The 20,883-nt window shown below is 44.2% G+C and overlaps 1 protein-coding gene across 1 annotated transcript in view; it reads right to left on the bottom strand.

Annotated features, from left to right (window-relative positions):
* The window catches only part of mgat5b (alpha-1,6-mannosylglycoprotein 6-beta-N-acetylglucosaminyltransferase B), a gene marked incomplete at both ends in the record, with an annotated part of 133,331 nt that overhangs the window by 71,100 nt on the left and 41,348 nt on the right, over positions 1-20,883 (bottom strand). The window contains 4 exons of the mRNA XM_084465126.1: positions 4,195-4,359; positions 7,171-7,353; positions 7,589-7,665; positions 11,581-11,690. Of these exons, the coding sequence (XP_084321252.1) occupies positions 4,195-4,359; positions 7,171-7,353; positions 7,589-7,665; positions 11,581-11,690 (535 nt within the window). The remainder of the gene's footprint in view (positions 1-4,194; positions 4,360-7,170; positions 7,354-7,588; positions 7,666-11,580; positions 11,691-20,883) is intronic.

Below are 20,883 nucleotides of genomic sequence, written 5' to 3' on the forward strand. Positions count from 1 at the left end.
ATGAGAGAAACTACTTGAACACAAAACACTTGACTTTTACTTGTAGACACTCAGCGTTTGTGTGTGTGTGTGTGTGTGTGTGTGCCGGCGGGCTAGCGTGCAAGTGTGTGTGTATGTGTGTTCACAAGTATCTCTTACAAAAATACAATGAGTGAGGGAGAGTTAACGTGTGTTTGTTTGCGTTTTTGAATGTGTGTGTGCTTCTGTGTGTGTGTTTATGTGTGTGTGTGTGTGTGTGTGAGTGTGGGGGGGGGGGGGGGGGGGGGGGGGGTTTGTGTGTGTGTGCATGTGTGTGTCTGACCCTTAACCTTAACTTTGTGTGAAGATAAACGGGCAGGCTCGTACAGGCTGAGTCCTGATACTGCCTGAACAGCATCACCTGGCCTGGTGGCTCAGAGACTACTACAAAGGAAAACCAAATGTTGATTTAACTTAGAGGATGTCTTTTTTATTAACTAAGCAGTTATAGTTTCTTATAAAAGGTTCACAACAAGTGGAACAACTCGACAAATCGATTCTAATATCCTGTTCTCACTTCAATGAGCACAACGATGACCTTTACAAAGTGAAGATCAGTCGATATTCAATCAACAATGTAGAAAATCACAGCACTTGAAAAATAGCCAGCTCAACCCATAGGTCTAAACTTTGGGGTACATTTGGTTAACTTTTGCTCAACTTTAGTTTGGTCAACTTCATTAATAAATTGAATTGAGAAAGTTGGGTTATTTGATTGAAGATTCAGTGTGTGACGGGATGGACAGACGCCTATGGAAGCAGAACGGAGGAGAAGTGAGACGGCTGTGCCAGGTTTTAACCCAATCCTATTAACAATTCTGTGCAAATTGTTAATACAATTTTGGTATAATAAAGTGATTCGCTGGAAAACCAGTTTTACGAACGATTCTAGACACAGATTGACACTACCAGACCTTGTTTTTTAATTCCCTGACAGCCGAGTTGGTCGTGGTGGAAACCTCTCCCGGGACAGTTTGTTCATGGGTCACGGCAACAAGCATTAACAAGACCAGGCGGCATGCTGGAAATGAAGCCAGGCCTGGCATCCAGTCAGATATACAGACAGAAGAAGATATAATGATCATCTTCCATGAAGGGTGAGAATCCTTGACCTCCATCACAGCTTGATTCGTCTCAAGAGGCACAAACATAGACATGAGTACACAGCTTGAACAGCCACAAGAGTACACACTCGGTCACACACACATACATACATACTAGACACGTCATAATTATCGGTGATAAAAGGCCTGTGACAACCCCAAAGGACCCTTCAAAACAGGGCGGCATCTGGCGGAGAGGAAGATGTGTCTGGCGGAGCACGTAGCACAGTTTCATCACACACACAGAAAATGGATGTCTCGCACACAACACTGGACCAGTCATTTCGCTCTTATCGCAACAGACCAGCCCCACCTCCAAGTTGAAGTCATTAAAGTGTTATAAATACTCTTGAGCAGGCGGTTTTTCATGGTAGCCTACATAGGTTTAGTTTGTAGAACTTAATAGTTAGTGTATTATCCCAGAAAATGAAGTAAATAACTAATAAATAATGATAATAAGTATAATGTGTTTTCATAAGCTTAGAATGAGAATTCTAAAAAAAGCTAAATTACAAAATAAGAGTTATTTAAAGTGGAAGTCAACTTTCCCGTTTTAGCAAGAGAAAACTGAACCAGGTGATCAAAATAAATTTGGTCTGATGGGAAAAAGAGTATGTAGGCAAAATCCTAAGACACACCTTGAACCACTTTCACAACATCTCACTTATCTTATAAGACACTATAGCCTAGATTCACAAATGAATATCTAAGCTAACCCATTTAGAATGACAACCAATGCCTCACGCTGCTACCCTCTGCCTATTTATTTGAACAAATAGGTGTTCTAAGAGACCGATTCTGAATTAAAACGTTTCGGTCAAAAATAACAGGAATGTTCACGTACACATCGTTGGATCAATACAGAATGGTTTTCAACTGAATATTCTTTTTAGGTTTAGGGTTCAGGTTAGGGTCATTAGCTGGTGTGGTGAAAAAATCCCACCCCTGCCTTTTTGCCTCTCTTCAAATCCATTCCCCCAAAACACTGGACAAGATAGCTCGCTTTAGGTAGGCCATGCAATCAGTTCAAACGGATTGAATTAAATGATTGCACAGGCTGATTACAGGCATTCAACAGCCACCAAAACTAGGTTTTTCTTTTCCTTTTGTCAGAGCATTTGACTTATTGATTGCTGTTGGGTTTTAAGAGAATTTCCAAAAATATGGCAAAAAAAGATTCTGAAATAAATTATAGCTTTAAATAATATTATGCTTTGCTGTGTGTCACTGCTTACAGTGACCTCATTTAAGGAAGTCACTGTATAATAACACAACAATAAAACAGAAATACTACAACTATCATTGTTTTCTAGCTGTCTTTCCCTAAGTGTTACCATCAGTTGTGTTTTCTGCAGGGATAGGGCTGTTTGGGCTCGGATCACTCAGACACTGTTACACAACGGTGTCAGCAACCATATTCCAACACCTTTAATCTGTCCAACATGGCAGTGATACATGAAAGCGCTTCCAAGGAAAAACTCACTTGGTAGACATCCTTTTTCTCATTCCGGCTGTCAGTAAGCCTTTTTATGTAGCTTTTAGTAGCTGTATCAGCAAAACACCATTGGCCTTTCTACTGACATTTATAATCCATGAATCCAATGCGATCCAGTCCGTGTAAAACCTTATCTACAGCATCCCGACGCCTATGACGAGAACACCAGCGAATGGAGAGTCAAGTCAAGTCAATTTTATTTTAAGTATATCTTTCTTTCACAGATTCAGTCTCAAAGGGCCTCACAGGCCATGTTACAAGACACCCCCCTAACCCTAAAAACGCTCAAAAGGGAAAGGAAAAACTCCTTTAATTATCAGGGAAGAAACCAAGAGAAGGGAAAATAGAGGGAAAAAGGGAAAGAGGGATACCTCCCTGGGGTGGCAGGGCAATGGGTGCCATCATGGAAAGAAATAACAAGCAAAACAGTTGGAGTGAAAGAGTACTTAATTGGTATCCTGGCAGTCTGGGCTATGATTGGATGCAGCCTTCACATCTGATTGTATAATATCATATATAATTCCCTACAGATTCCTCCATATAAGCCACACTTGACATCTCTGTTCTGGATCACGGATTATGACTTAAACCAACGATTAATCATGCTGGACAGTAATAATGTGTCATATTACTATTCCAATGTGTCATTCTCAGATTCTCAGATTAGCATTTCTGGTCATCATCCCATATTGAGGAATTCATCATTCCCATGGCTCTATCTTTCATCACTTTTCCGATCTCATTTGTCACCTCCCTCTCTTCTTCACGTCTTTGAGTGCTATATTACGATCACTCACTCACTCAGGTTCTCCGTTCAAGGGATAGCCTGTTCTGACAGTTAACGCCTACGGATGGATTTGATTTTGGTTGATGAAGTGATCTGCTTGCATGCCAATCCGGTAGAAATCTGTTTTTTCCCCCCCAGTCTCCATTTTAGCTTCCCGCCTCACCATCAGGGAAAGAATGGTGTATGAATCTGTAACGCTGTTGAAATGAGCTCAAAGTTGCACCGAAGAAGAAAAGAGCACAACGCAGAAGACCCCTTATCCCCCTGGTCCGGGTGGGCTAAGCCTCTGACGCTAAGGCTGGTGGAAACAGAGAAGACCGGGGTTTGAGTCCCGTGGTAGCAGAAGCCAATCAAAGGCCTTGGCCAGCATCAGGGCAGACCTGATCACGGTTACATATGATATCAGTTACATATACAGTATATGCATGAATCATTGAGCATGTCACTTTTTTGCCATCAATCCATCGATGTGCTACAGTAAAAGCCTTAACAAAACATCCCTTTTATCACGTTTACATTTGCTAGTGTTTATAAGAACTGACCGTGTTCTGCTTTTCCACAGTTTGGCAAACAAACTCTGAAGGTATCTCTCTCTCATACACACACACACACACACACACACACACACACACACTCCCCAGCAGGGTCCAATCACAACCTGCAGGTTGGAAGCTTCAGGAGACTGCATGTCTTTTCATCCTACATAAATACACACACACACACACACACACACACACACACACACACACACACACAGATCAGTTGTGCCTTGTGAACTGAGGTACAGGTACCTTCTTCTGGTCCCTCCAGCGGTGCTGCAGAGTGCTGTCCAGCCGTAGGGCTGCCGTGCCCCACTGCTGGGCCAGCCGGCGCATCCTCTGCTTCATGAAGCTCAGCGACTCCTTCCCCCCGCCCACCTGCTCCAGCAGCACCGACAGGTCCGTACGGAACGCAGCCTGCTCCACCCCGGGGTGGGGGAGGGTACAGTAGGACGGGGTAGGGTGGAGTGGGGGGAAAGTGGGGAAGCGTAGGGTAGAATGGGATGGGGTATGGTGGGATTTGGGTTTGGGTCGGATGAGATGGGGTATGGTGGGGTGGGGTAGGAAGGGATAATTGGGGTAGGGTGGTGTGGGTAGGGGCAGGGCAGGGGGTAGAGAGAGGGTGAAGAAAGGGATGTTAAGGTCAAGAAGAAACATGTCGTAATTAATGTGAGAGAACAGGGCAGGCATGAGATTTATGTTAAGAGAATGTTTTTCATGTTGTCTTGCTTGTTCTGTAAATGACAGCATAGGTTTAAACACAGGTACAATTCAAGGTCACATCTAACTAATGCAGGTCCTAATGCTTGGCCACCTCAGGCATAACCATAATCAACTGGTAACGCAGTGCATCTTGGGAAAGGGTGTCCAAATATCATTAGCAAATAGCACCACACACATTTTTTTGTGATGGTTTCTTGATGAAGTTTGTACCCCTGACACACACCCAATGAGTCAGGGCCCGGGTGTTATGACATGCAGATAAGGAGGAAACTCTCCCTGGGAAACAACGACTAACGAAACTCACTGGCGCATGGCGCAGATCAATCGGGACGCACAGTAGGTGACATTGAATCTGACTCATAGCTTAACAGAGGGCCATCTTAATCAAATTCTACAGGCTTTCCACTCTGATGGCTCAAACCCCTGTTGAAGAAATAACACGCATGCTAGCCCTTGAAAGAGAGGGCTCGACTCCTGAGTGCCGCAGAGAAACAACAACCGCAGCAACCGCAGCACAACTAACAGACTGCGATATAGGAAGTCACGGTTTTGGTTTACAGGGACAGTCATCAATCCACGTTTATGTAGGTGTGCCAGTACACAGGGTGAGCGTTTTACAACGCCCAGGTTATTCAAACGGCGCATTTAATAATGACAGACAAACAACACAATAGAGAAATAACCACCACAAAGTCAACACAACAACACTATTCTACTGAGCTAAGAGGATTAAGGGAGGGAGACGTGAGAACGAACGCCAGCCCGCAGTGGTGCACAGGAAGTAGGGCACACACTGTCTGCTGCTGTATGCATTAAAAAAACACACAGGAAAAAAGCGAGAGAAGCAAGGCACAAGCATCGGCTTCCACGGCACTATTTATAGGTCCCGTGTTTGCTTTGTGGTCACAAACTAGCGGCGCAAAGAGCTGACCGGGCGGGAAGATGAGATCTCTCACCGAGGCACTTCCTTAATTGGAAAAAAAAAATGCAGACCACCGACTAACATAGTAAAGTAAAAACAAGCAAAACTCCTTTGAGTTGTGTTTGTGTGAGTGTGTGTGTGTGTGTGTGTGTGTGTGTGCATGTGTATGTGAGCACAGCAGCAATCTTGAAGTCAAACGGTGCTAATGAATAACAACAGCCGACTTGTTTAGACGATGCCCAATTGATTGTATCCCAGGGCCTCTCCTCTGTGAGCACATGGGACAGCAAAGATACACAGAGATAATGCAGCAGGGCCTATTAGCAAGTGTGTGTGAGTGTTTCTACATTTGTGTGTGTTTGCGTGTATTTGTGTGTGTCTTTGCATGTGTGTGTGTGTGTGTGTGTGTATGTGTGTGTAAGCGTGTACCTGCATATGTGTGGGTGTGCATGTGTGTGTGCTTGCCTGTGCGTGTATGTATGTGAGCGCATGCGGTTGTGTGTGCATGTACAGTATCTGTGTGTCTGCGAATACGATTGTGTGTGCATGCCTGCATGCGTATGTGTGTGTGTGTGTGTGTGTGTGTGTGTGTGTGTGTGTGTGTGTGTGTGTGTGTTTCTGTGCATGAGAGTCTGTGTGTCTGTCCTTACATGTGTGCATCTGTATGTTTTTGTGTGCATGTGTGTGTGTCTGTGCACGTGTGTTTGTATGTCTGTGTGTGTGTGTTTGTATGTGTGTGTGTGTGTGTGTGTGTTCCAGCAGATATGAGGGCCCACTGTGTTTCCAGCGAGACCTTGTTTACAGACTCCTGTGGGCGTAGGGAGTCTACCAGGGGACCATAATGAGGGGGTTCAGTTGTGTGTTAATCAGAAGGGGCCATCGAGGGGGTCAGCGGGTTCGGAGGCGGGTTAAATACCATGTTGTCATGGAGACAGAATGCACATTCTCCTCTCTTGACTTGTTGTGGCGCCCGACCTCAGGTGATCTGAGTGTGTCATTTTATTATAATTAATTTATTGAGTTTGGATTCAATGGATTTGCCTACGGAATCTGGTACGGAAACTTGTATTTATTAATTTATCTCTGTATCTATCTAGGAACATATACATTTTTGCATTCCTTGATATTGACCTTTTTATGTTTTTTAGCTCGGTTTTTTTGGGGGAATACAAACAAAGAGTTATGAAAATTAAGACATGAAGAGAATGCAGGGAAACCCAGTCCATGATTGTTGTTTGAACGGTAGTTAATCAAACTGAAATGTCTAATTATTCATCTTCAAGCAGCTAGCAAGAAGATATAATTGTTTCAATATACTCATTATATTTAAATAAGCATTCTAAAACAGATCAACACTTAAAGACAAAGATAATTAAGCCAAATCATAATCTAAGCCAAATTGAATCTATATATATATATATATGTGTATGTGGCTGTGTGAGTGTGACTACTAATACATGTATGTTTATGCCCATCTGCACATGTGTCTGTGTGCTGAGTGAGAGTGAGTTTGAGTGTGTGTGTGTATGTATGTATGTGTGTGTGTGTGTGTGTGTGTGTGGTGTGTGTCCCACCCTGCTCACCTGTCTCGGGGCGGTCCTGGCCGGCGGTGTGTGCTGGGTGGGGAGGATGTTGCTCTGGTTCCTCCAGGCCAGCGGGGGGCAGAACCACTCCACCTCGCTCAGGTAGATGAGGAAGGAGCAGTCGGAGCCGTCAACGCCGTAGAAGGCGTAGCACGGGTCCGAGGTCCAACGGGCCCGCATCCACTGCATGGACGCACACACACACACACACACACACACACACACACACACGCACACGCATACACACACACACACACACACACACACACACACACACACACACACACACACACACACACACACACACAGCAAACATACATATAGGTATATATATATATTGAATTCATTTGAAAGTACCTATACCTTCCATAATTAGCTGACGTTTCACCATAAGGAAACTAAAGTGATGGGCACTTACATCAACCTTGCCAGGGCAGTCTGGGTAGCGAGGGTCCCTGGGAACCTCACACTGGGCGGATGTCCCGTCTCTCATCGCTGTGGAAGCACAAAGACACACATGAACTCAGACAGACAGTCCCAGGACATCAAATAGACTGCCGCTAGGTTGGCCGTGGGATAGTCACCAATGGGCTAGTACGACATTAGTTTCAAAGAGCCACACCAGGGGCTGCAATACTCAAAACAAAACCATGGGCTATTCAGGGCCAACCTAGGTCCTTAATGAAGGCTTTAAAACCATAGAAGGGAACAAGTTTGTCATTTTAAGGTCTCCCTGAAGCAAGTTCCAAGTACAAGGAGCAATATAGCCGATGGCTTTCTTCATACACTACTTCCTTCTGCCTCTAGATCAGGACCTTGGATGACCGCATGAAAACAAATGAATGAACCAGGGCATCATTGTACAAGGCATGCAAAGTGTGAACAATTTAACATGTTTTTAATTGGTTTTCGACTGCCTGCTGAGCCAGACTTCATAAAAGTATACGAACTGAAACATGCTGCTATCTTGAGTCAATTATGCGCGACAAGCGCATAATCACATTCATAAACACACAGTATTTCATTGCAAATGTATTTTCTTGTCGTCATCCCAAATGAAATCATTCCAAGGATTGGGATAATCCGGTTGCTTTGATTCATTTCGAGTATATGGGATGCGTTGTACCGGGGTGGCGCAACACTGGTTGGACCTGATCCCTGGACTGGTTGCGAGGACGGTTTAGCCGACCAGAGCAGAGCCACCGCTGCTTGAAGCTATTTTTGGGGGCACCAAAAAAAAAAGTGAGCTGGGTATATAACAGTGTTGCATTGTGGGATAAAGAACGCATGTTCGACGATTGCATGTCAGCGGCAAGTTTTTTATCTTGCCGCTGACCTGCAATCGTCGAACATGCGATAAACATGATCATGATCATTCTGATCATGTCACCGTGGGTTTACGGCAATACAAACCAAAATAAAAGACAAAGAACGACACATCTGGTCCTGGAACAAATAGCCTCCTCGTTCTCCTTGATCATTCCCAGCGTGGGCCCCGCATTCTGTTAGCTTCTCATCGGCTCCCCTGGATGGCGGCGCGGTCGCTATGCTCTGGCTATGCGCTGTGCTTGGATTCCACATGCCAGCCATCGCCGGCAGGAAGCATTTACCATCGCGCCGCCCGCCTGCCTAATGCCCTGCTGCCCCGGGAAGCCACTAACACATGCATCTGCTCCAAGCGGCTGTACTCAGTGCATTAAGTGCTCCATTGACTGAGCTAACAGTCTCCCTGCCACTGGGAGTGCGGGAGGCAGTGATGGAGAGAGAGGGAGAGAGAGAGAGAGGGGGAGAGGGAATAAGAGAGAGAGAGAGGGAGAGGGAGAGAGAGTGTGAGAGAGAGGCAGAGAGGGAGGGAGGGAGGGAGAGAGCGAGAGAGAGAGGGAGGGAGGGGAGGTGTGATGGAGAGAGAGGGAGAGAGAGAGAGAGAGAGAGAGAGGGAGAGGGAATAAGAGAGAGGGAGAGAGAGAGAGAGAGGGGAGTGAGAGAGAGAGAGAGAGAGAGAGAGAAAGAAATCCTAGAGTGTGGGAGTGAAGAGGATGTACTTTGAGTGAGAGAGATTTACATAGAGGCAGGTCGCGGCTGCTGCTGCTTTCTGTTGCGTTTTCCCTCTTCCAAAATCCTGTTCCCTCCTTCTCTGCTTCCCATCCTCTATGCTGCCGTCTTTGTTTCTCATCTTCATATTTATTTTCTCTATTTGCTTAAACTGAACATTTGGCAGATGATACTCAGCATGCACACACGCACGCACACGCACACGCACACACACTCACACACTTGTCTCAAGGCGATGAGATACTTGAGGATCATAATAACAACCTTGGTAACCATTACACATGTGGTCGACCAACGGGATGAACCAACCACATCAAACATTACTTAAGGCTGAAAGGGGACAATGCATTTTCATAAATCTAATATCTTCACTGTCAATTATGTTTATCGCTGTATTTCCCCCGTGTACTTCTCTGTTATTCTCTCAGGCTCTTTGTCTCTCCCACACTCTCCTCCTAATTTATATTTTCTACCCACTCTAAATTATGGTATGTAAACAAACAGTATGTGTTTTTGTTTGCATTTAAAGAAGCACTAAGCTAAGTTACCTTAAGTAAACTTGACAACGAATAGCATTACAATAATTTATTTAAATGCCAAACAACCAAGATAATATGGCTATAAATATGTCTATCTTTGTCTCTTGGTTCTCAATTTCAATTCAATTAAATTGAAAAAAGCTTTATTGGCATGAGAAATATACATTTGCATTGCCAAAGCAGGTGAGAATAAAATAAATCTCTCTCTCTCTGTTGGTTGTTCTCTGTCTCCACAGAGCCGAGTGGGGAACAGAATCCAACCTGAGGGGCTTTTAATTCATCTTGTTCATGATAGATAAGAGGCAACAGTTGCGCTTTTATTTTAATGCTTGTTGTCGTCCCTGGCGTAACGGCAAGGAACATTATGTTTGTGTTTTTGGACTGCTGTACAGCAGAGCAGCCCCCCATATCCCCTGTGGTCGTCACTGAGAAGACAGGAGGGGGGATTCAAGGAATAAATATGTTAGCTTTATGTGTGTCTGTATGCCCTCAGTTTTAACCTTCTTTTTTGGGTTGAACCCTTTGTTCAACCAGGTTTGACTCATTATATTAAAACATGGCCCAGACAGAAGCATAACATTTTCAAACACAACAATGAAAATAGTGTTAACACTTCGATTCCACATCAAATGATACAATTTAAAGCAGGGGAGCTGTGTTAAAAAGCTAGGGATCAAAACATTTACAAATAACACCTTTTGTTGTGCATAGAAAGAGAGCGAGTGAGCAATGTTTTGACTGATTTGTGCACACAGACATTACAAGGGGTTCATGAGAGTTTAATTCACAATGTGTCACCATAACATTAGTGCCCAGAGGTTTTGCACGGGTTGAGTTCACAGCAAAACTACTTTCTGCTCTGACAGTCAGGGGCTGGGAACGCATGTTCATTGCGCAAATATAAATCCTGACCCCCTTGTGTCATGTTGTCTGCTAATCTGTGTCTTACAACAGACAACCGTATAGGACAGATCCACACAGACCTGTTGCAAAAAACCTAACTCTAACCCTAATTGCATTTAAATTAGGTGATCAATTTGCAGGCAAAGATAGATATGGGAAATACAACAACACACCTGAATATAATTAGAGTTAGGTTAACGGATCATTTGATTGACAACAATGTTGAAATAATTGGAATAATTCGGTGGATGAAATAAACAATAACACAGTGGTGTTAATTAGGCCCATGAAGTGCAAAAATCATATCCATGAATCGCTACCATGTATCCAAATCCCCCATCTTCTGTAAACTCTATAAACACACCAAGCCTTTAATGACTGCCTTGTAGTGGTCTGAGTTGGGTGAAACCCAATGGCTTAGTTGACGTTGAAGTTAGTTAGTTGATGTTTAGGTTTAGAGCTCACTGGCATGAGTTATATTTCAATGGCCTCCTGTCATCATGAAGGCATCCTGATGTTGCCCAATGACGCTGGTGGAACTAAGACCTGCTCCGCCCTCTCGTCATCCTCCACCTTCATGTCCTCCGCTGACCGGCGGACACTCATTATCACATTATCACTGACATTATCAATAGTTGTCATTGTTACTATGGATTCAATGAAGTGAAATAACTTCCCGTTAATATAAAGTAGAACTTTTTCTAGTAGTTATGTGCCTGTGACTCGGAAACGTGCTGAAATCGTGCTGTTATCAAACCTATTTTCTCGCTGCCGTACCCTGTTTCAATCCGTCCCGCACCATGTTTATCATCCCGCTAGGTACGTTTTTATTTTTATGGGATCGGTTACACTGTAGTGTGTGTGTGTGTGTGTGTGTGTGTGTGTGTGTGTGTGTGTGTGTGTGTGAGAAGATTACCTCGTCCTTGGGCCATGCTGTTCTGCAGTATCTGTTCCACTCTGTTGGCCATGTTGGACACGTTCTGGGCTATAGCCTGGATCCTCTCCACCAGGCCTACGGGCTGGAACCTACACACACACACACACACACACACACACACACACACATACACACACACCCCCTGTGAGATGTGGCTTCTCACTACTACTTCTCACTACTACTACTCAAGACATCAAGAGGGCTTTAACTTAATACTCCAATGAAACAAACACTCCACTCCAGCATTGAAGTCCTCCTTTATCCCCTGAGCATAAGTCACTGGTCACATGGCTACCAGATAGTCATGTGACTCGTCAGGAAGTCCTCTGTCACCCAAGGTTCAAGACAGAAGGTCCTTGTCTCCCCCTCAGTAAACAGCGGTATGATTATCAAACGGCAGGGCTGTCCAACCGGGCCCTATGGTGGTCCTCTCATTACACACGGCTGTCTTTCACCTCCCTTCACACCTCCCACCTGGGACCTAGCACCTCCATTTCTCATTTCGTCTCACCTCCATTTGGTGATTATTTCATCCTATTTGACTCTGCCCTCCAGCTGTTCTGCGACCGTGTCCCCGCTCTCCTCTCCGCGTGCAGAGACAGGGCGGGGCTTACGGAGGGACATGTAAATTTGTCGACACTTGGTTGGAGCGTGAAATAGAAAGGGGGCCAAAACCATTTATATAACTTCCTCTGTGAGGTAACACATTTCCTGTTCATAATCATCCACACAAGATGGGGGGAAAAGTGTGTGTGTGTGTGTGTGTGTGTGTGTGTGTGTGTGTGTGTCTATGACTGTGTGTGTGTGTGTGTGTGTGTGTGTGTGTGTGTGTGTGTGTGTGTGTGTGTGTGCACGTGTGTGTGTGGGAGTGTATGTGTGTGTGTGATTGATGACTATTTTAAAAAACAATTTTAAAATGCAGAAATAGAAGTTCAGGGAGGAACTCCCAGGGAACAAAAGTCTTGATTGATTCATATGAAAGGCTTCAATGTGTCTACATGAATGCGTGAACCTGAGTGTGTGTGTGTGTGTGTGTGTGTGTGTGTGTGTGTGTGTGTACACACATACATGCATGTGCATCTCTAACCACTCTTTACATATATACAAGATAATCTTAAGTGACTGATAACACACCGTAGTCAATGTCCATATCACACAGTTCAAAGGTTGTGTGTCCAACAGTGACTGTAAATCCTCCTCCTCTGAAGTGTCACTTGTGTCAAATAGTCAAAATAACCCTAACCCTAAGTTACAGCTAATGTGCTAGTTGCTTGTGGGCAGCTAATTGGATCACAAGTGGAGGGCGAGCAAGAAATTACATTGAAAAAAAAACAGTGAATATTTTATCATCATTAACATTCTCTCCGGGGCAAGTCATCCAAAGGTTTCTTGAATAGGATATCACGAAGAAGTGTCGCACATGATACAACAATCCGAGTGGTAAGCTTTCAGATGAATCTATACACTGTGGGTTGTATTTCCTGCACACAATGATTGTGTCGTGGGTGAATTTTTTTTTATATTTCAGTTTGATCCAATGTATTTTCAATCGCGCCCACTTCAACAGGCCAGATGGAAGAACTAATTATAACATAAATTCTTCTACTTTATGTGTGACTTGGGAAAACAAACACACCCACACACACACACACACACACACACACACACACACACGTAAACATAAAAAAACACATAAACACACAGACACACACACACACACACACACACACACACACACACACACACACACACACACACACACACACACACATAGATGCATACCCACACACACACACACACACACACACACACACACACACACACACACACACACACACACACACACACACACACACACCTTAGTGGTTATTATTTCATTCAATCTTACGTTTGTCTCTCTTCAAATGTGATTTGACCTGAAGTGAGGTCATTAAAGTGATATTAAAATAATACTGCTCTTCAAAAGTAGCTTCCCTTCATTTTATGTAATGACAGCGGTAGCCAGAGGGTTAGAAACTGGGCCGGGGTGTTGCCTTGGGGGAGGTGAAATATATATATATGTTCATTATTTCTTTGTAGGCATAAGGAAAGCAGCAGGGGTAAAAGCAGCTCAGTGTTTATGGAGCGGAGTTACACACTGTCTGTCCATTCAGCGTTATTACAGAGACTGCAGAGTCTCTTTATGGGACCGTGGCGCTCTATTAGGGAGCCCGTGCTTGTTGCAGGGGGCCAGTAGACCTGCTGTTCCCAGCTTGAGGAGTTGTTATTAGGAGACTACACACCATAAAGAACAAAGAAGCAAGGAGGGCAAGAAGGGAGAGGGACTTAAGCGGTAAGTGATAGATATGAAGAACAGGGCAGTGAGTGTTCATGGGAGTGATGCTGAAAACTAGGAAAAAAGCTAGGAAACTAAGGACAAAAGGAAAATGACTTCTTTCCCCGCCATGCGTGCCACGAATGCACAAAGAGATACACACCTCTAAACTAAAATGTTTTAATTTAATTCAACAAAAACTGTTTTGCTTGTTACGCTACCATTATCTCTGTCCATTATGGCACCCATTGCACTTCTAACCATCCTTGGGAGGAGGGTGATCCTTCCCTCTGCGTTCCTTCTCAAGGTTTCTTCCCTGATACTTAAAGATACAATACAAACGTGGCCGGTGAATCCCTTTGAGACTGTTACTGGGATTAAGCGTTCAACAAATATAATTGACTCGACTTGAATGAATTGTAGTGACTTTTTATTGGTACCGGATACCACGCATCTCATACGGATTGGCTGCGTGAACCTTGAAACGAAAGGTAATCAAGGCTTAACAGATTAATAAATACATGAACTCATGTACAGAGTTACATATTTATTGCTGCAGGTGAACTGAATACTATATAGTACAGTATTTAAAGACTATCAGCGTGACGTGTGCTGGCCGAGTTAACAACCGAACGCGTGTAAGTCACCCTCGTCACAGCTAATTGCATTAAGAACCTGTATGTGCCGGGCCGTCTCTAGTAGATGAATCGAGATAATGAAATGATAATGATAATGATGGATGGTAATAAATTGGGTGTATGCGGTGATAAAAACAAGGCGCTATCTGCAAGACTGTGATGCATAAAAAGGAGGGGAAGAGGGGGGCGGGGGGCTAGTCAAGGTAAGTCCAAGGCTGCGTATCTGAAGTCTGATAGCAGAAGGCAGGAAGGACCTCCGAGGCCGCTCTGTGGGGTACCGAGGGTCTCCTGCTGAACTTGCTCCTTTGCCTGACCTGAGTGTCATGGAGTGAACGAAAAGTATGTTCCCTGATAGCAGTGTGGTCATCATCCTCTTCTCTGCAACCCCTCTGACCGAGTCAAGGCCGGCCCCAGGACAGACCCTGCTGTCCGCAGCAGCTTGTCGATCGTCTTGACATCAGCGGCTTGGATGCTGCTGCCCCAGCACACAACCGCAAAGAAGGGCGCATAGGTTTTCCCCAAAGTTGTGATCTGCATCCCCCCTCCTGCCTCCCAAAACATATCCAACAATCCCACCGTTGTTAAATATCGTCTGTAGTCGAACGGACTGTAAATTGTACCAGAAAAGTACAAGGAAGGGAAGGGAGTCAGCACAGTCCCTGAGGGACCCACCGCCTCCCATGTTACAGACAACAAGAAGTCTGTCCATCTACCTGCACTGCCCTTAACTTGTCTCTAAGTAGAGGAGGCTGAATAGCGTTGAATACACTGGAGGAACAGTACAATAAGATCCTCACAGTTCCGCTATCCAGGTGAGAGTGGACTCGGTGTAGCACGTCAATGACTGCGTCTACTATCCCGGTGTTAGCCCAGGAGGAAAACTGCAGCGGGTTAAGTCCTTCTTTCACCAGAGGTCTGAGGTGAGCCAGCACTGGTCTCTCCAGGGTATTTATTATAAGGGACGTCAATGCTAGCAGTCATAGTCATTAAGTCAAACAGCACTTACATCTTACCATTTAATTCCCCTCGGAAAGAGTCACAGAACACATCCCAGACTACATTCTCAAGTCTCTTAGAGCCTCCTAATCTTCTCACTGATCTAGTGGTGACCGTTTGTTGTTGGTCCACAGGCTTGTAATCGGGGTTGAGGTTAAGCAGGTTGTGATCAGATTTCCCCAGGCGAGGGAGAGGTGTGGAGCTGTATGCCTCTTTCACATTAGCATAGAGTGAATCCAGCGTTTTAATGGCTCCGGTTTTACATTTTACACACCGTTTGAAGATAGGTAGAGTGGATGAGAGAGAGGCATGATTAAAGTCACCAGATACTGCAATGAAAGAGTTGGGTGGGTCTATTTGGATCTGAAACTGAATGATTGACCATCCACACCAGCAGAGGGCGAGATGTGCCTGATCAAACCATGTCATGTGAAAACCTGCGGGGTTCATACAATGGCCAACAATTTCCACCTTGATTCCCGGACTACAGAATCTATCCAAAACAGTCAAAGTAGTTCAACTACACATTTTGTTGTTATCTGTTGTTCAGTAGCATGGCAAGCCCCCCTCCAGAGTGCTCTCATGTTTGCTTTCTGTCAGCCCGTCCTGTATGATAGCTGTCCATGGTCACGTTACAGCCTGGACACATGTTTGTGCCGCCACGTCTCGGTAAAACACATGATACTGCGCTCTCGATACTCTCTTTGAGTCTTTGTCAGCGGTGTACACTCGTCCATTCTGTTCCCCAGAGATCTCAGATACCCCATCAAGATTGATGGAATGAATGGTTTGTACGTCTGTTTCTTCTTGTCCTGTAGTTTATGTCCCGCTCTGCATCCGTGTGGAGGCAGCATCCTCGCTTCATCCACAGCTCCTGTGGATGTCTGGTCCCTCTTCAACCGGGCAGAACCAGCTTGAGTAGCTCAATCAGCACAGCGCGAGTAAACAAGGCTAGTGCTGTGGCATGCTTGACTGGATGGCAGTAAAAGTAATCCCGTGGAATATAAGAACACAGAACAGTGTGTGAACTATGAATAAGAATACAAAAACGCATGGCTGAATTGGGCTTAAAACAACAATAAATCGAACAATTCAAAACGCTTACAAGAGCTTCTGCAGTGTTCTGCCGCACACACAGAAAGATTTAACAAAGACATCATTATGGGTATCCAGAAAGCCCTTACTAGCCGATAGCAGAATGGATGCGCTCCTAGCCACTAGCCAGTGGCTGTGCATCCGCGCGCATCCGTTCTGCTATCGGCTAGTAAGGGCTTTCTGGATATGTCCACGGGGTAATCTGCGGGGAGTGTTTACATACGGCAAGGCAAAGTTTATACTGTTTCGCCACACTATTTGAGTTAAACGAGCATGGTGGTGTCTTGTAAGGAACCAACTCGTGTTACATGTCTTGGAATGGTTTTCTGAATGTGTTTAGAAGCCCCAAAAGTGGATGAAGAGCTTGCTCCCATAGGTTAGCGTTATAGCTATTCTGCAGCGCTGGCAGCCAGTGCAGATCTCTGGCTTGGTCGAATCAATTTTCGTCTGGTTTTTAGCTTCCCTCAACATTGGGTGACCCTCAGGAAAACAATAATGGGGTTAAAAATCTCCGGAGTTCTCCTTTAAGCAGGGCACCTTATATCGATCCAGATTCTCTCTAAACGCAGATGTACGCTCACATTTCATGCACTTCAAATTGGTGACGCACCAATATGCATATGGCACACAAATTGACCAATTCAAACACAGCCTTGGTCATATGTACAGGTTACACGATGCCCACTATGACATATATGACCTGGGATAGCTCAGACCTGTGTCTGAGCTTGGCCAATGAAAAGGGCCATAGCTGGACTGAGTAAATCAAGCAAGCGTAGAGATGAAACGTTCAAGGTTCTGAACTGCAGTGAAGGAAATTAAGATAACACGGCACAATGTTTTTCCTTTCGGTGTCAAAGAGAGACAGTGTGTTTGTGTGTGTGTATAAGTGAGAGAGAGAGAGCGAGAGAGAGAGAAAAGAAGGAAAAGAAAGAAAATAGTTGGAAAAGCTAAGGCCTTGGAGGCAACAAAAGGAATAATACATTTATGAATTTTACGAATGCCATGATGCATGGAGCAGACCACAAAAAGATAAAAATAGGATTTTAAACATGTAGGGCCTTCTCCATGTGGTGTTTAACAAAGCGGCCTGATTGAAAACATTCAACGTTTGGTTGTGATCAAAGGCGGGCCGGGCCGTGCATATCTGATCTGCCTCCAGTGTGTGCTACCGCGGTGCAGAACGGCGTCCTCATTCTCAGGTAGGTGAAGACAGATGGCTCTTTTACAAACACGGTGGCCACGACAGCAACAAGGGTTGGAGATGACAGCGCATGAAATAGAGAGCGAGAGATAAATAAAAGGAAATCGAGAGAGAGAGAGAGAGAGAGAGAGAGAGAGAGAGAGAGAAAGCAAGAGCAATGCAGGAGAAGGGAAATCCACGGGAGGATGATGTTTAACAAGCTGCAGTTTATGAAACACAAAAAGGTAGAAGGATGAGGGAGATAAAATCAATGACATCCAGGGGCTGGAGATGAATGGAAATGGCTTCACATCGTCTTCTGTTCGCACTCTCTCCTCTTTCACTGTCTCTTATTTCTGACTCTCTCCTTTTCCTGCCTTTCTTCCCTCCCCTCCGCTCTCCCTCCCTCCCCTCCGCTCTCACTATGTCCTCATCTCTCTCTCTCTCTCTCTCTCTCTCTAATGAGCATGTCATTGTGAGGGGAAGGGACAGTTCTGGCCACATCCCATCAACCTCAGCTGTCAACAGCAGGGTGGAGATGAGCCAGGGTGTCATTGTACGTGTGGGTGGCCTCCTGTGTGTGTGTGTGTGTGTGTGTGTGTGGGTTTGCACACATCTGCCTCTGTGTATTTGAGGGTGAGATTATGGAAGTAAATCTGTCTCATCGGATTTTGAAAATAAAAAGCCATTGAATGTTAAGCACTGAATATCTATGCATTGAAATAACGTATGGATTTTTTGCCACTGAATTAAAGCCATTGAATTTTTAGCTCTGAATATTTCTGCATTGAAATAACGTAATCAGATTTTTTTCTTCTGAATTTAACTTAAATTATGGCTGTGATGATGGGTCTTTCTTTCTTGATACAAACGTTAATTCTAAACAGCATTTTACACAGTAGCCTATAATAGGAAATGCTCAAAGGTAAATCAACCTGACTGTAGATTTTATGGGGAAAGAAGCAACGATGGTATCCATTGAATGGGATTGTAAAATGCTAATCAAATCAAATGTATTTATTAAGCATGATTAGGTGGGGGGGGGTATGTTTTTGTTATAATGCACACCGTTTTTTTAACCCTTTTACTTTACTGCAGTTTGTGAAATAAACAATGAACTAATGCCTGTATGTGAAGTGTGCGTGTGCGTGTATGTGATTGCAGTGACTTGGCTAGATTTGCATGCAGTGCAAGGGTAATTGTAGTGGGTTAAGAGCCCAATTTATTAGGGCACCAATTTATTAGGGCACCAATTTGGGGCGATCCGAGGTACTTTTGCCTACTAGTGTGAGTCTAGAGCGATCTGAAGCCCGCTGCCCACTGTGACACGAGAGAGCAGAGCCGACAGTATTGCGCACTGGCAAATGGAGCGGCAGGAGCCTGTAGTTCCAGTGGAAGCATGGTGTGCCTCGGAAGAAGCGCCCGACAGCTGACACCTGATTTTAATTCTCATATCTCATATCATCCTCTTATCTGTATCATGCCACTCAGTGCACAATACTGTCGGCTCGTTATGCCACCACAGAGGCATATCAACCGTTTTGCTTCAGCCAACGTGCTATTGCCCGGTGTCCAAAACGATTGCACCTATTCTGAGTGATCGATGATGATACAAACGTTACGTTTTAAGCTTGTGCATGTTTCCGCACGTGAACCACTTCATGCCTGATGCCTGTCTACGCTTCAAACTCGTGCATGTTGTAGAAAATGTGCAACAGCGCCCCCTGGGGTCACACTTTTCGGTGGCTTGCTCTCCTTGCTTGTCCGTGATCTAGCATCTTGGATCGATTGCTCTTCCTTGGGTCCCCCGATGTTAACGCTGAATTTCGTACATTGAATTTTGCAGCTGAATTTGGCATGTTGAATTTGGGGACGTTGAAAATATTTAAGTTGAAATTAATACATAGCATTTTGAATCTGAATTTAGCCTATTGAATTTTTAAACTTTGAATATTTAGTTAAATTCAGAAGAAAAAAAATCTGATACGTTATTTCAATGCATAAATATTCAGAGCTAAAAATTCAATGGCTTTAATTCAGTGGCAAAAAAAATCCAGATACGTTATTTCAATGCATAAATATTCAGTGCTTAAAATTCAATGGCTTTTTATTTTCAAAATCTGATGAGACAGATTTACTTCCATATGAGAGAGGCATAGACTGCAGTCTTCACACTTCTCAGCAAAGAACGCTTTCCACTCCTCAAGCCCTTTCTCATTTAATCACTGTGTCAACCGTCCATACACACACACCCACACACACACACACACATAAGTATTGCTTAGCCCCCATACATAGGCTAGGATTAGGATTTTTATAATGTTGTAATTGTTTATTTCAGCGTTAGTTTAGGTATCTTAAATAAGTCTACGTCTCTGTTTTGGTGGATACCTACTTATTAAAAGGAAAACAGGCAGGAGGTTTGTGCAATAAAATAAATAGTTAAATACGTGTAAAAGAGACATTATATTGGTTAAACAATATCATTGTATCGGAATGTCTGCTGGAGTGAAACAATATATTTGGTATGTTTACTCTGTATTTTATTATATTTTGTTATGTTAAAAAAAAATGATAATCATAAACCAGTGTTAACCAAAGCTTGTTGATATCTTTGTACCTTCCAAAATTCTGATGCTACAGTGTGCATGTTTATGTGTGTCAACCGGGGGGGAAGAGAGGCCCTGATTGGTCTGAAATACTCTAGGGGCGGATCCTGACTATGATCGGATGGTAGCGCACGATGAGCTCTGAACCCTCCTTCCATCACAACGCAATTTCCAATCTCTCACTTTCTGTGAGCTGTGTACGTCTGCAAGCAGTCAAGGAAGAGGAACCATAACGACGACGCAACAACAACAACAAAGAGAAGAAATAAAGATTCGTTTTTTGACAAAGCAATATCCGAATATTGTGACATGAATCTCAGAATCTCTACTTCTCTCACTCCTTTACCAGCACACTGCCAGCCTCCTGCTCCCTCTTGAGATCAGAACCCCTGGTGACGCGCTGAGGCTGTAAAGGACCCGGGAGCCGCCTCTAATCTAAATAGTCTC

Source organism: Micromesistius poutassou (assembly GCF_964030765.1).
Source record: "Micromesistius poutassou genome assembly, chromosome: 3".
Lineage (NCBI taxonomy): Eukaryota > Metazoa > Chordata > Actinopteri > Gadiformes > Gadidae > Micromesistius > Micromesistius poutassou.